The sequence below is a fragment of the Micromesistius poutassou genome, assembly GCF_964030765.1.
Source record: "Micromesistius poutassou genome assembly, chromosome: 18".
In the NCBI taxonomy this organism is placed as follows: Eukaryota; Metazoa; Chordata; class Actinopteri; order Gadiformes; family Gadidae; genus Micromesistius; species Micromesistius poutassou.
This window is the reverse complement of record NC_140288.1, coordinates 14,401,812-14,416,100: the sequence shown is the minus strand read 5'-3', so window position 1 is coordinate 14,416,100 and position 14,289 is coordinate 14,401,812. Positions and strand designations below refer to the sequence as shown.

General features: G+C 49.7%; 2 protein-coding genes across 2 annotated transcripts; both read left to right on the top strand.

The window, feature by feature from the left end:
• The first annotated feature begins 306 nt into the window (after positions 1 to 306).
• brap (BRCA1 associated protein) lies at positions 307 to 8,837 on the top strand. The gene is made up of 14 exons (XM_084482979.1): positions 307 to 422; positions 573 to 673; positions 1,077 to 1,238; positions 1,355 to 1,604; positions 2,012 to 2,201; positions 2,652 to 2,765; positions 3,207 to 3,355; positions 3,948 to 4,023; positions 4,357 to 4,495; positions 4,953 to 5,062; positions 5,158 to 5,247; positions 5,466 to 5,569; positions 6,338 to 6,477; positions 7,091 to 8,837. Exons 1-14 carry the CDS (start codon positions 373 to 375, stop codon positions 7,318 to 7,320), a joined length of 1,905 nt encoding a protein of 634 aa, XP_084339105.1. The 5' UTR covers positions 307 to 372; the 3' UTR covers positions 7,321 to 8,837.
• Positions 8,838 to 9,765: 928 nt separating this feature from the next.
• On the top strand, positions 9,766 to 14,020 carry tor4aa (torsin family 4, member Aa). Its single transcript, XM_084483134.1, has 3 exons — positions 9,766 to 10,071; positions 11,614 to 12,090; positions 13,038 to 14,020. The coding sequence occupies exons 2-3, from the start codon at positions 11,614 to 11,616 to the stop codon at positions 13,956 to 13,958; spliced, it is 1,398 nt and encodes a 465-aa protein (XP_084339260.1). The 5' UTR covers positions 9,766 to 10,071; the 3' UTR covers positions 13,959 to 14,020.
• Positions 14,021 to 14,289: the final 269 nt, after the last annotated feature.

Sequence of the window (14,289 nt, the reverse complement as noted above, 5' to 3'; positions counted from 1 at the left end):
AGCTTCTGTTTCGTGTATTTTTCACTTCTGCAGAATAATATAAGAATAATTAGCGATTATCAAGGGATCATGCCATAATAATATATTGATTGGCATTCACGCCTTGTGAACTGAATACGTTATCCATTATGCAAATGTTCGTAATTAGGAAAAGGACGATTTACAATATTAGGTCAGTTACCATTGCCTCCCTGCAGGCGACGGCAACACCGACATGGTGAATGTCAACCACCATCTTACATCAAACGAAGAAGACGCCTCGCGAAAGTAGTTTGGTAGACCGCGAGATCTCCGATCACCTGGTATCGCGAGACTATTGAACAATAAACAGTTGCCAAACATGACAGTAAATATTGGGGAAAACGCTCCTTAATGATCATTGGCTATGGTCTCGGATTCAATATTCTGACTCGTCTCTATGGGTGTGTGAAGACTACAGGACGAATGTCGTAATACAACCAAATGCTGTTGATTTTTCAAGCATTAGATTGTTTAGTATATCCCAGAGTGTTCTGCTTGTGAGCCAACCGGGGGCTGCTGACCAATTTTTGAGTTTTTGTTTTCTCAAAAAGGTTGTCACTTTGTTCGTACCTCATGAGTGTGTCTCTGGTTGTCATCCGTTTGGAACTAGCCGACCAGTCTCCTTCTCCGGAGGGTTTCGAGTATTCTGCCGGTGAGTTTCCCTAGCTAGGGCTTAGCGTCATGTGTAGCCCGGGCCACTAGCCCCGGGGAGGCTGGCAGGTGCTCGGGTCATAGGAGTAGTAATGCTCCTCTCTGGGATGGCTCAGAAAAAAAATAGGAAGATCGAACAAAGAATAAAAGCCAGGCCCTATTGTAGTTTACCCAAACATTCATTCTTCTCCTGAACCTTCCCAGTGATTCACCAGTATCCAGAAAATGGTTTCTAAAGTCGGGATAGTTCTGTCTGTAAACAACAATGGCATACTCTCGACGCATGAACTGTACTAGCATGTACTGGCAAGCCCGATAAGCATCATGTCACGCAGAAACACACTCAGCTAGCGCACCTGAGACCCATCACGTCTCCCCTCCCCGTGTTTATTTCCCCGCCACAGTGGACGGCATGTCCGAGAAGACCCTCGAGGAGAAAGCCCTGGGCCTCGCCCAACTCGCCCTGAGTGGAAAGACGGAGCTGGAGCGATCGGTGGTCATCCACCAACACATCGGCAGCAGAGCTATGGGGGACATGGTCATTGAGACGTTTGAGCCCAATCCAGGTAGACATTCGTCCATCTATCCATAGATTATGACATTGTAACGTTTGTTTACATCCATCTCTCCAAAGTTTTAAACGGCAGAGATGAGAACCTCCTTCCCGTCCCTGTCCCTACAGACAGAGGAGGAGGAGGAGGAGGAGGAGGAGGAGGAGGAGGTGGAGACAGTGGTGGTTCGGCGGAGGATAGCGAGGGCCAGGGGGGAGCCAGGGCTGACCCAGACGGTACAGAGGACGTTCAGGACAAGGCTGGGGAGACGGGCCAGGCGCCAGACTCTCCCTCTAAGGAACTCCCCGACCAGATCTCCTTCTTCAGTGGGAACCCCTCGGTGGAGATCGTCCACGGGATCATGCACCTCTATAAGACCAAGTGAGTCACGGCACAAAGTATTGTTTTCATCTGTGAGTCCTCTCTTCATTGGATTGGTAACTAGTTAACTAGTCGTTATTAACTTGTGCTTGGAATATGCCCGTTGCATTTTACCATAGCCCAAAACGTAAAATGGCTTGCTTTGTCTGTTGAGTAGCCATGGAAGAAGCATTCCTTTGATAATCTGAACCAAGAATAGAAAACCCAGTATTTGTATGTCTGAAGCTGTATCCTGCAAATATTTTTATATTGGCGACAACGGAGCAGTCAGGGTGATGATTGAAATTTATAACATTTGAGTAAATTACATTAATAATCTCCCCTCTTCATCATGTCACTGAAAAAAATAATGTCAGTTGAAAACCCAGAAGACTAATGTAGTCCTGTGATCCCTCGTGGCGACGCAGTAAGATGACATCGCTGACGGAGGACGTGAGGCGCAGTGCCATGCTCTGTATCCTCACCGTCCCGGCCACCATGACCAGCCATGACCTCATGAAGCTGGTGGCGCCCTTCAATGACGTCATGGAACACATGAAGATCATCCGAGACTCCACCCCCAACCAGTACATGGTCCTCATCACATTCAGAACTCAGGTAAGGGGCGGTGCCTCGATTCATCATCGGATGGTAAAAATGTAGCATGCACCGCACAATACACATTGGATGTATTCTTGGAACAGGTGGCCCACAGCGGGAGTCAAGCCCGTAGCCCTGGCAGTGTTCAAGGGCCCCATTTGACAACCAGGTGTGATGTCGTTAAGCCATTTGAAAGACACACCTTATATCGATGAATTAAAGTTGTAAAGGTCACTGAAGCAACTAGTAGTTAGGGAGGCCCCTACTGAGCCAGTTGTGACATCACAAATGGGAGATTTTAAAATGTCTTCTAATGGCTCATCAACGTCGCACCCTTTTCAATGCCATGCTCTGCCAGTTGATCTAGACAGGACCACAACACGATGAATTGATATCATTTTGTATCAGTAATTGTGTGCATAGTGAACTCTTCAATGCCATGTCTCTCTATTTGGTTGTGTTGAACAGGCAGATGCAGACAGCTTTTATACGGCCTGTAATGGCCGCCAATTCAACTCCATCGAGGAAGCGGTGTGCCAGCTGGTCTATGTGGAGCGGGCGGAGGTCATCAAGTCAGACCGGGTATTAGGACTTTAAGCACTAAAGTATTTGCTATACATACATGTATATACTACTATATATATTATAGTAGGGTCGTCTTGGATGGTGGGCTTGGTGGTCCTGGATGGTCTTACTGTAATGGTATATAGTGTGTGTGTGTGTGTGTGTGTGTGTGTGTGTGTGTGTGTATATATATGTATATATATATATATATGCCGTTACAGTAAGACCACCCATCCCATGGTCAATCCCCTCTTGTGTGTTTAAGTTGCTATTGATATAACTAAACAAATGTAATCCGTTGTTAACTATGTCTGCAGTATTATGTTCACGCTGTTATGTTAACTCCATTACCCTGACGTGCACCCCTACTCTCACCGGAAGACGTCGCCCTTATATCTTATCTTATCTTATACCTTATCCCTCCCCCTGATCCTCTGCGCCCCCGTCCCCCCCCCGCAGGGAGCCAGTCTGCCGGTGATGGAGCTGACGGAGCTGCCCAAGTGCACGGTGTGTCTGGAGCGGATGGACGAGTCGGTGAACGGGGTGCTCACCACCCTGTGCAACCACAGCTTCCACAGCCAGTGTCTCCAGCGCTGGGAGGACGCCTCGTGAGTAGTACCCGGGCAGCACTCGGCACTGGGGCCGGTGACCTGTTATACCACCAGGTGTAACCCTGACCACACCTGGTGGTACCATTATGTCACCATTAACTGTAAGGGTAGTCTAACAAATCAGACTTGAGATTGATAATGTCTGATGGCAGACCAGCTCAAAGCGGGTTGAAGGGCTCGTTTTCTTTCGCTTCAGAGTTGTTTTGATCAATTGTCTTCCTGAAAGGTAAGGATCTGTAAGCAGCGATTAGATATTAACAGCGAACATTAACTCGGCCCAGCACTAGTAACAATGGGGAGACCAGCTCCAACCACCAGTCCTTTTATGAGGAACCAGTCAGTAATGGTTTCACAATAACGCGACCCTAACGCTGTCGGCTCCTCCGTCTGATGTTCAGAGGCTCCGTCTCGCCGTCTCTTCTCCGTGGTTCCTTCCTCCTCCTATTGTATTCTGTGTCTATAGATTCTGGAGGAAACGCACACGGCTCAACAACAGAGAACAATGAGCGTAGTGCTTCTGGTGGCGGCCCCACCAGTGGTGAGGCTCAGGGTTTTGTTGACGGGGATCTGTTGTTGTCTCTCTCTTCAGGTGTCCCGTGTGTCGTTACTGCCAAACGCCGGAACCCGTCGAGGAGAACAAGTGCTTTGAATGTGGCGTGCAAGAGGTATTTAACCCGAGTTACTGTTTGTGTTTTATGTATTTCCTTGTTTTTGGTTGAAACACATATCTCTGATCTGTCCTCCCAGTATATCTCCTTCTAACCTTTTCCGTCTTCTGCTGTTCCTTGAGATCAAGTCCTTAGCAGACACCTTAAGCCCAACCCTCTTGACAATCCAAAAAAAAATGCTTCATTCTCACGTTGAGGGGAGGGCGTCTCGCTCAAGGCGGCCTGGAGGTTAGAATGTATGCTCTCAAACCCGCGACCTTTCAGGCAGCGATCACAGCCCCCCCCCCCCCCCCGCTAACCAGCACACACCACGCCGTCCTCCCCCCGTAGAACCTGTGGATCTGCCTGATCTGCGGGCACATCGGCTGCGGTCGCTACGTCAGCCGCCACGCCTACAAGCACTTTGAGGAGACGCAGCACACCTACGCCATGCAGCTGACCAACCACCGCGTGTGGGACTACGCCGGAGGTACCCAACGCCCACGGGGCCGCCTTGTTGTTGTTGTTGTTGTGTCGCCACGGGCGCTGTCCCGCGGCGTGCTTTGTGGTTACCTGTTGGCCACAGTTGCTCTCTATTAATAATAACCGTGGACTGTGTCTCGGCTGTGTGTTTGATACGGGAAGTAGGGGTCTTCGAATTGAATATGTTTGCGGACGTTGGATATACATTCATAGGTATCGTATATAGTTCATTAACGTGCCACAAATTGAAAACGCAAATGTAATGGAATTCGGGTCTTTTGTATGTAATAAACACAATACAATGTAATAATTGGAGCCAAATCAAGAAATACAATATATACACTTATGTGTATGGAAGTGTATTTTTTTTGTATAGTGAGAATGAGGACTTTAGTGAATGAAGTGCATATTTATGTATTCACTGATCCCCTGGACCTGACTTACCGTGCGCCGCTGCTCTGCAGATAACTACGTCCATCGCCTGGTGGCCAGCAAGACGGACGGCAAGATGGTCCAGTTTGAGTGTGAGGGGGAGATCTGCCACACGGAGAAGATTGACGGTCTGCAGCTGGAGGTAAAGACGTCCCTTCACCTCCCTTCTCTGTGGCACCACACCTTTTTATTCAGTATTATAATTTTTTGGTTCATATCATAATTGATTGTCTGCAGTACTCGTACCTGCTGACCAGCCAGCTGGAGTCCCAGAGGATCTACTGGGAGAATAAGATCGTTCATCTGGAGAAGGAGACTGCAGAGGAGGTAACCCATGGACAGGCTGCTCTGTTCAATTGCTTGTATTTATATTTATTGTTTCGTTTTTACATGTAATACCTCTAATATTGGCCATGGACGCACTAGACAGCACTGTGCGTGCGTGCGTGCGTGCGTGCGTGCGTGCGTGTTGTTTCGTTTTTACATGCAATACCTCTAATATTGGCCATGGAAGCACTAAACAAACTGTGTGTGTGTGTGTCCAGATCAGCAACATGAAGGTGAAGTTTAAGGAGACCCTGGAGCGCTGTGACAACCTGGAGCAGCGGATGGGCGAGCTGTCCAAGGAGAAGCAGGGTGTGGAGAAGAAGTAGGTCACCAAGTATACACACTGATTACTTTTACAATTACCACTTGACCTTTCTGAACTACGCCACACCTTAACCGGTGGCATATTTCCCTCTGTGGGAGAAGCAAACACTGCAGGTTCACACCAGGTCACTGCGCTTGGTGTGTCGGTCAGATGACGAGTTAGTCACGCACATTCCTGTCAAATAATGGAGTGTGACGCCTGGCATTGTGGACACCTTTTGTCCTTCAAAATCGTGACGTTGGATTCTGATATTGAACCTTTATTTATACTTTGTATGTTCAACATTCAGCAGATACGTTCAGCAGCTCAGTCAGTATCTGCAAGTAACAACAGACGTATTTATATCCATGTTATGTTATGTTATTGGGCCTGTGTATTACCTCAGAACTGCGCTCTGTGAGGATGAAATGGTATTTAAAGAAAGACACCAGTTATCGAATGTACTTTTTCTTAAGGATGGAGGGACTTGGCTTTTCAGACTTGATTAGAGAACTTTACACAGTGACAGAAAAGGATCTTTTGAAGAGGCTCACATTAAAAGACGTAACCGCTCAAGATATTCTATCAAGATAAGAATGAAATGTAAAAAGATCAATAAAAAAAAAAATCAATGGATCATTTATTTCAAGTTTTTACAATGATACAGAACTTCTAGTACCCGCCCAAAGCCAACAGCGCAGAACGAGTAACTCTGTCGACAGAATGTTGGAACCCTGAAGCAGCCAATCACTGAGCAGATCCCCCCCCCCCGCCCCTCTGCTTCAGGTACACCCAGCTGAGCGCTCGCGTCTCCAAGCTGAGCGGGGAGCTGAAGGAGGAGCAGGAGATGAACAACTGCCTGAGGGCCAACCAGACGGAGCTGCAGGCCCAGCTGGCCGAGGAGGAGCGCAAGGGGAGGGAGACCGGTGAGACAGCGGCCAATGGGAGCGGCCCACGTTTCTTTGTGATACCTTTTATGGGTTCGTGTGTGTGTGTGTGTGTGTGTGTGTGTGTGTGTGTGTGTGTGTGTGTGTGTGTGTGTGTGTGTGTGTGTGTGTGTGTGTGTGTGTGTGTGTGTGTGTGTGTGTGTGTGTGTGTGTGTGTGTGTTGTGTGGACGTCCCCACAAAAATAAACCAAAGAACCCCAAGGCTTATCTAGTTTGATGGCACAGCCTGATGCCATCATCTGGTATCCACTGCAAGGGGCATTAGATGATAATATATGCTTAATCATGATGTAGTAGTAGTAGTAGTAGTAGTAGTAGTAGCAGTAGTAGTAGTAGTAGTAGTAGTAGTAGTAGTAGTAGTAGTAGTAGTAGTAGTAGTAGTAGTAGTAGACTGATTCCTAGCTCAATGGCACTGAGGTCAATGATTTAAGGAAGACCTTAAGTCATTGAATCATCAAGGTCCTCCCCCTCTTTCAACACACACATGTGAAAGATGAGATGGTCACGGGAGCTTCAAGTTCAGGTTCCAGTAACAAAGACGACCCGAAAACAAACCATGTGGCCGCCGCGTTTGGTTTTTTTTGAACCCCAGGGGAGCGCAAGGAGGAGGCCATCCTGGAGCTGCAGGAGCAGCTGAGGGACATCATGTTCTACCTGGAGGCCCAGCAGCAGATCGAGCAGCTGCCCGACGAGGCCCGCAGCGAGATCCAGGACGGCCAGATCAACATCGCCGCCGCGCCCGCCGACGGGGCCCTGGGCGCGGCGGGCGAGGGGCCCTCCGCCGGCCGGGGCAGGCGGGGCCGAGCCAAGAGGAGGAAGTAGAGGTGATGTCGGACGACGACGACGACGAAGTCGTAGAGAGACACTGATGCACCCTCCCACCCCGAAACGATGAGGTGGGGTCATGCAGCACGGGGCGTGGGGTGGATGGTTCTATACTTCAATTATGTGTCCTTTTAGATCTGCTCTGCTCACAGAGATGAACATACAAATGCATTTCGGCTGTCAGACTGAATAGCTTTACACCGAACCTCTGTCCGTTTAGAACGAGGTTTTCCTTGCAGTATCTGGAGAGCTGAGAGTTACCTGTAGGGTAGCACTGGAGCTCAGAGCTACCTGTAGGGTAGCACTGGAGCTCAGAGCTACCTGTAGGGTAGCACTGGAGCTCAGAGTTACCTGTAGGGTAGCACTGGAGCTCAGAGCTACCTGTAGGGTAGCACTGGAGCTCAGAGCTACATGTACAGTAGCACTGGAGCTCAGAGCTACCTGTAGGGTAGCACTGGAGCTCAGAGCTACCTGTACGGTAGCACTGGAGCTCAGAGCTACCTGTAGGTAGCACTGGAGCTCAGAGCTACCTGTACGGTAGCTCAGAGTTGGGTGTCGCTGCTCTACTCTTTCTTCAAAGGTTGCTTGTATTTTATTGGTGTATCACACGCTCAGGCTGCTCCTTGCCCCAGTCGTATTATTTAGTCTATTCAGATCTTCCCTTAGGCATGTTTTCTTTTAGATAAGGTGCAGGATTTCTGCAGGAGAGTTCCATGATCTTATCTTGCTGAACACACCTCTCGTTGGCTCATGAACATAAACGCACTGAAATGCACCGATAAGATATGTTGATAATATTTGAATTCTGTGTAATATAATAATTTCACCTGAGTGACCGAATTCCATTTCATTTTGAAAGGTTTTCACGATGGAGAAGCAAAGGAGCTCATTGTGTATATATTCTTCCTTGGATGAGAAGTGTACATGTGCGGGGGGCAGATGAATATATTGATTGTGACTTTGTGAAAGTCTCATGTTATGGTGAGATATGTGGACATGGAAGTGAGGTGACAGTTAAACATAATGTATCATTTGATTGACATCTCTGCAGTTTATATTTCAGTTGTTTGGATCACTAAGTAACTGACTGTTTTATCGCTGTTGTGATCTTTTTTTTGTATTATTCGACATTGGGCGTTTTGGCTTTTAAATTTATTTAACTGTTTCTGTATGCCGAGCTTTCGATGATTCAAATGGCCTTACTTGAGGAAAATCTATACCTTTTTGACACAAAATTAGCTTTCATATTTTGAACCGGTAGAAGGAAAATGTTTCTATGCAACATTTACTTGTGTGTTTGTGTGTTGGACGTTTTGCACCGTTTTGGAAAAAACCAAACCCTTAAAAGATGAGTGCGTTGCGATCCGGTCGATCTACGTGCCGCTCACTGACACTTTCCCTCTCGTCTAGCGCTCCGAGGACGGAGCAGGAAAAGCTAGTTTCATTTCTTGGATTCAGTTTACTTTCTGTTTTTATAAAAGCCAGCTTTAGAAATAAACACGACGTTGTTCTGATGACTCATTTGTAGTTTTGTTTTGCTTGTTTTTGCGTTTTACTGTCATGTAGTATGCACGGACGACACAAACCTTAGCCTAAAATGTACAACAAGCAGCAGACATGACATGTAGCCCGCCTTAGGCAACGTTTTGGAACACACACAATATATGGCATTTCTAACACAGGTGTTAACTCTAACCACAGAGTTCAGCACCCTGGGGGCTGGCTGCTGTCTACGTGCACCATGGAAACCGCAGCACAACGTTGGCGCGCTTCTGTTGCTGCTGCGTAGACAAAGTTGGCCGACTGCATGTTCATACAAACCATCGAGGCCATTCTTCTGGTAGTAATGACAAACAGTGAAGCTTCTGTAATGACAGACTCCCTTCCTGCTCAAAAACTTATCTATATCCCAGAAGGAAGAGCCCTGTTCCAATGAAAACTACCCCGTCTGTGCATGTTCTCCTGCTGTGTGTGTGTGTGTGTGTGTGTGTGTGTGTGTGTGTGTGTGTGTGTGTGTGTGTGTGTGTGTGTGTGTGTGTGTGTGTGTGTGTGTGTGTGTGTGTGTGTGTGTGTGTGTGTGTGTGTGCGTGTGTGCGTGCGTGCGTGCGCGCGCGCACTGCTCTTACTGTGTGTGTGTGTGTGCTCCTGCTCTAACTGTGAGAGCTCTTACTGTGCTCTTAGTGTGTGTCTGCTAGTGTGTGTGTGTGTGTGTGTGTGTGTGTGTGTGTCTGCATCCCCTGCTCTTACTGTGTGTGTGTGTGTGTGTGTGTGTCTGCATCCCCTGCTCTTACTGTGTGTGTGTGTGTGTGTTTTATATATAGCAAAGCACCCGTATCTGACCCTAGGCAAATGTTATGCAAACATGTTATACGTATAACCTGTTCACCAGTGCGCTTGCAATCTCGTATTTCACTATTTTCCGTTTTTTTTCCATGCACCTTTCTGTGAGCACAACCTGATCTGTTAGGAGCAACTCTGAAGAAGAGACGAGGAAACGGGCGGAGCCTGCAGACGAACAGAAGAGGGAACTGGAGTATAAAAGCAGGCTGGGGCCCAGAGCTCACATGTGTTGAGAACCAGAGTCTGCTGCTTCCTCCCGTCTCTCTCTGTGCCACTCAGCAGTATGGACCTACTTTAAGATATACAAGATATATATATATATATAGATATACTATATACATATAGATATATATATATATAGGAAAGACATTTCTCTATTTGTGGAGGGGACATCTATCTACATTTAAGGTAAGCACAGCTTGTGTTTTTTTGTCATTTCTCTTTTTGAACGTGTTTTGAATAGTTGAAATATAGTTTGCTGGTTGAACAAATGTTCAGCTGATAGATTTAGGCTGGTGGCCAGCATTGTTTGTGTTCGTCAGCCACTCTTTCAAGTAGGGTGTGAATGCAGTTGAACGAGGTCAATCGACAGTCACAGGTTCCTCTTATCTGTTCGATGATCTGCTTGAATCCTCAGAAATGCGCGGAATGCGTCGCTCTGCAGTCTGCAGGAAACGCAGTGGACAGGTTAGAAAAGTCTGAGGGAGTGATATCAAGTTACTCATCTTACTTCTGCTTTCTCTCAGCGCTCTACTGTGCATTTGGGACCTATTGTGCAGTATGATACAAAGGTGCGGCCAGGTGTTCATATGATCAAGGTGTCATTGCTTGGAATTCAGACTTGCAGAGGCCGAAGGAAATGTTCTGACCGACGTGTGACTCTGTTTTAATTCCACGTTGAGACGCTGAGTTTCCGATTGTTGAGTCTTCACTTAAAATCTCATGTCATTAAGGTACAGCAGAGGTCATATGTGTTCACTGAATTCACTGTTTAAAAAGAACACACACACACACACACACACACACACACACACACACACACACACACACACACACACACAGGTGTAGGGAAGAGGTGTCTGTAAATGATCACACCAGGTTTCAATTGCAAATGATACACTATCCACACGCATCAGCCATGAATTATGGTTCTAGAGCTGACACGTTCACTGGAACCCTTCAGACCAAATAGATTTGTCATGTCTTGTTCACACTGAGAGCGGAATGACCCCCCCCCCATATTCCTGTCAATGAAAGCTTACTCCGTCGTTCATTCTTCCTGGACCACACAGAGAAAGATTTCACTTTTCTTCTATTATTTGCCATGAAGCTTACCACCAGTCTGATGTCTTAGTCGGCACTGTGTGTGTGATGTGCATGTCTATTTGCAACACAGCGTTTCGACGTAGGCCCACGGACGTAGCGGACCACTGAGCTGTGCAACGTGCTGGATGTTGGCCAAGCTGTGGGCCTGTATTTGTGTTGGCGGTGGTTCCTGTGTCGGCCGGGGGGCCCTTGTGGTTAAGAGGGCTCAGGCGGAGCGGGCTTTCAACATGGTTTATCAATAGGAAGTGGAAAGGGGAAGTGGGGGCCCTTTACATATCACAGACTTAAAAAACAGACTTGAAGCATAAAACCTTGCTATCGTATTTGATGGTGTTCCAATCCAAACCAAAAAGTATCTTTTTACATTGTTCCACAACAATTTCATGGGTAAATGCCACCAGCTCACTAGTGCCTGCAACACAGCATGTTTCATATTCGTAATGGCAGGGTGATTCATTCCATTCACTCCACCTCCTTTGTAAGTAGGTGATGTTATAATATGACCCAATACTTTATATGGGCGGACTAACTTATTTCCCATAATCATTCCAAGAATGTGTGGTTTATTGCACTCTCATTGCAGTTCCTGTATCTCTCCCCCACCCTCTCTCTCCCCCCCTGCAGATGAGCGTCTACGACAGCAGTGACCGCTACTCCGAGTCTGCGGCCGACGACCAGACGGAGGGAGAGGAGGTGGAGAGAGACGAAGAGGAGGAGGAGGAGGAGGAGGAGGGGGAGAAGGAGGAGGAGGAGGAGGCAAGGTCGCGCGTCCCGCCCAGCATATCCCAACTCTCCTCCTCCTCCCTGCTGGCGGTGGTGCGCATCCGACAGAAGTATCTGGCCATGAAGAAGCGGCGCCTGGAGATGTCCCAGGTGCTCGGCGGCGCCAGGCTCATGGCGGGGGCGCCGTCGCGGACCAGCCCCAAGATCTTCACCTTCGACGGGCCCACGACGCCCCTCGCTCCCGAGCACAAGAAGAGGAGGCGGAAGGCCCGCCGGGTGCAGTACCCCACGGGGGGGGGCTGCCGAGGCCCGCCCAAACCGGCGCAGAGCCGCGCAAAGTACTGCCTCTACCTCCTGTGTGCCATCGTCTTCCTGCAGGTAGGGAGGGGGCGGGAGGAGGGGGGGAGGGGACGGGAGGGGGGGAGGGAGGGGGGGAGCGAGTGGGGGAGGGAGGGAGGGAGGTGGGGGAGGGAGGGGGGGGAGGGGAGGAGGGAGGTGGGGGAGGGAGGTGGGGGGGAGGGGAGGAGGGAGGGGGGGAGGACAGGAGAACAAAGGAACTGCTTTGTCAAAACGTTCTGGCAGAATGATGCGCATCAAAGCTTCAAAACTACAGATAGCGATCGACCTTAATAGCGTAGCTGGCATAGCTGGGTTCAGAACAGACGTGGCTGCGGGTGAGAGGCCTGCGACACACGTAAAGGAAGTGCGGTGGGTGAAGATCCTATTAGGAAGTAGATAAACCAAGATAACTACTGGGATAGGGACAACAACGTCATTGTAAGAGAACTTTGTTGTTGGCTATCTCAATGCAACCCTTAGATGTTTAGTTTGAGTTATGTTAGTTTCGTCCAAGTAATCTGATTGGGCAAGAGGCCTCCAGCGATGGGAGTTTTAACTGTACATGAATCACTCTGCTTTACTATAATAAGTTAATTAGACATAATTAACCTATTACAAAGCATGCGGTAACATGCAGACTGACACAAATTAGCAAGCGAGTGTGCAGGAAGATGTTTGTGTGTTGCATGGCAGTGCACTCCCAGTACAGGTGCTAGGCTATTTCTGCAGAACCACACAAACGATTTAAAACACAAAACAAACAAAAGATAAATCCTCACACCTTTACTTACAGAAATGAGTCAGCTAATGAGGCAAGGCCATGCCACTAATGATTCACATAGTTAACGTGACCATAACCAGCTTGAAAGCATTCTAGGAGACGGAAGTAGTGAGTGAGTAAAACCGTGAAGTGATAAGGCCCGTTTTTTGAACCGCAACATTCCAAGGTGCTTAAACTAAAACTCCCCTCCGCTGTGTGTACACAGGTGTACAACGCCATCGAGAACCTGGACGACCACGTGCTCCGCTACGACCTGGACGGCCTGGAGAAGACCCTGCGGCGGGAGGTGTTCGGCCAGCGGGGGGCGGTGGAGGGGCTGCTGGGCCTTCTCCGGGACTACCTGTCCACCTACGTCCACGGCAAGCCCCTGGTGCTCTCCGTCCACGGGCCCAGCGGCGTGGGCAAGAGCCACCTGGGCCGGCTGCTGGCGGGCCACTTCCGCGCGGTGATCGGGGAGCCCCTGGTGCTGCAGTACTACGTCCTGCACCGCTGCCCCCTGGAGGCGGACGCCTGGCACTGCGCCCGGGCGCTCTCGGTGGCGGTGGCGGAGACGGTGGAGCGCGCCGAGGAGGAGGAGAAGATCCCCCTGTTTGTGTTCGACGAGGCGGAGCACATGCACGGCGAGATCCTGGACGCGCTGCGCGACCTGGTGGCCACCAGGCGCTCCAACGAGTACCTCAACGCCATCTACCTGTTCCTGAGCGGCCTGGGCAGCGAGCACATCACCCACCACCTGCTGCACAACTCGTCCAGCGCGGCGGCGGCGGCGGCGGCGGCGGCGGCGGCGGGGGGCCGGGGGATGATGACCACCATGGGCATGGCGATGGCGGGGACGTGCGGCGACCGCCGCGGCAGACTGGCGAAGGAGCTGGGCCCCGTGCTGCGCCACGCGCTGGAGAAGCGGCACCCGCTCTGGGAGGCGGCGGACATACTACCCATGAGCCTCCTGGAGAAGGGCCACGTGATGGACTGCTTCCTGGACGAGATGACGGGCGAGGGCTTCTACCCCGACCGGGAGAACATAGAGCGGCTGGCGGGGGAGGTGGAGTACTACCCCGCCGTGGGGGGGCGCCAGTACGCCCGGACAGGATGCAAGCAGGTGGTGGCCAAGGTCAACCTGCTGTGACCCTCCCAGCAGGGGCCCGGCCTGGTCCCCCCGCCGCCTCCTCCTCCTCCTCCTCCTCCTCCTCCTCCTCCTCCTCCTCCTCCTCCATAACCAAGAAATTGGGTCGGCCAACTGCAGCCCTAACTGAATCTCTTTGAACGTTGACTTGAAGTGATCAATCAAAATCCAACAGAACATGTTCTGTTGGGCAAACCACACAATTTGTATTGAGCCCACTGGCGTCAGGTGCTGTGTTATTGTGGGCGTAATGAGATGGACCACGTGCCACAGCCTGCTGACCGGGAAACCAAAGGAGCGGATCGATCCCAACTACTACTATAGACCGTGGACG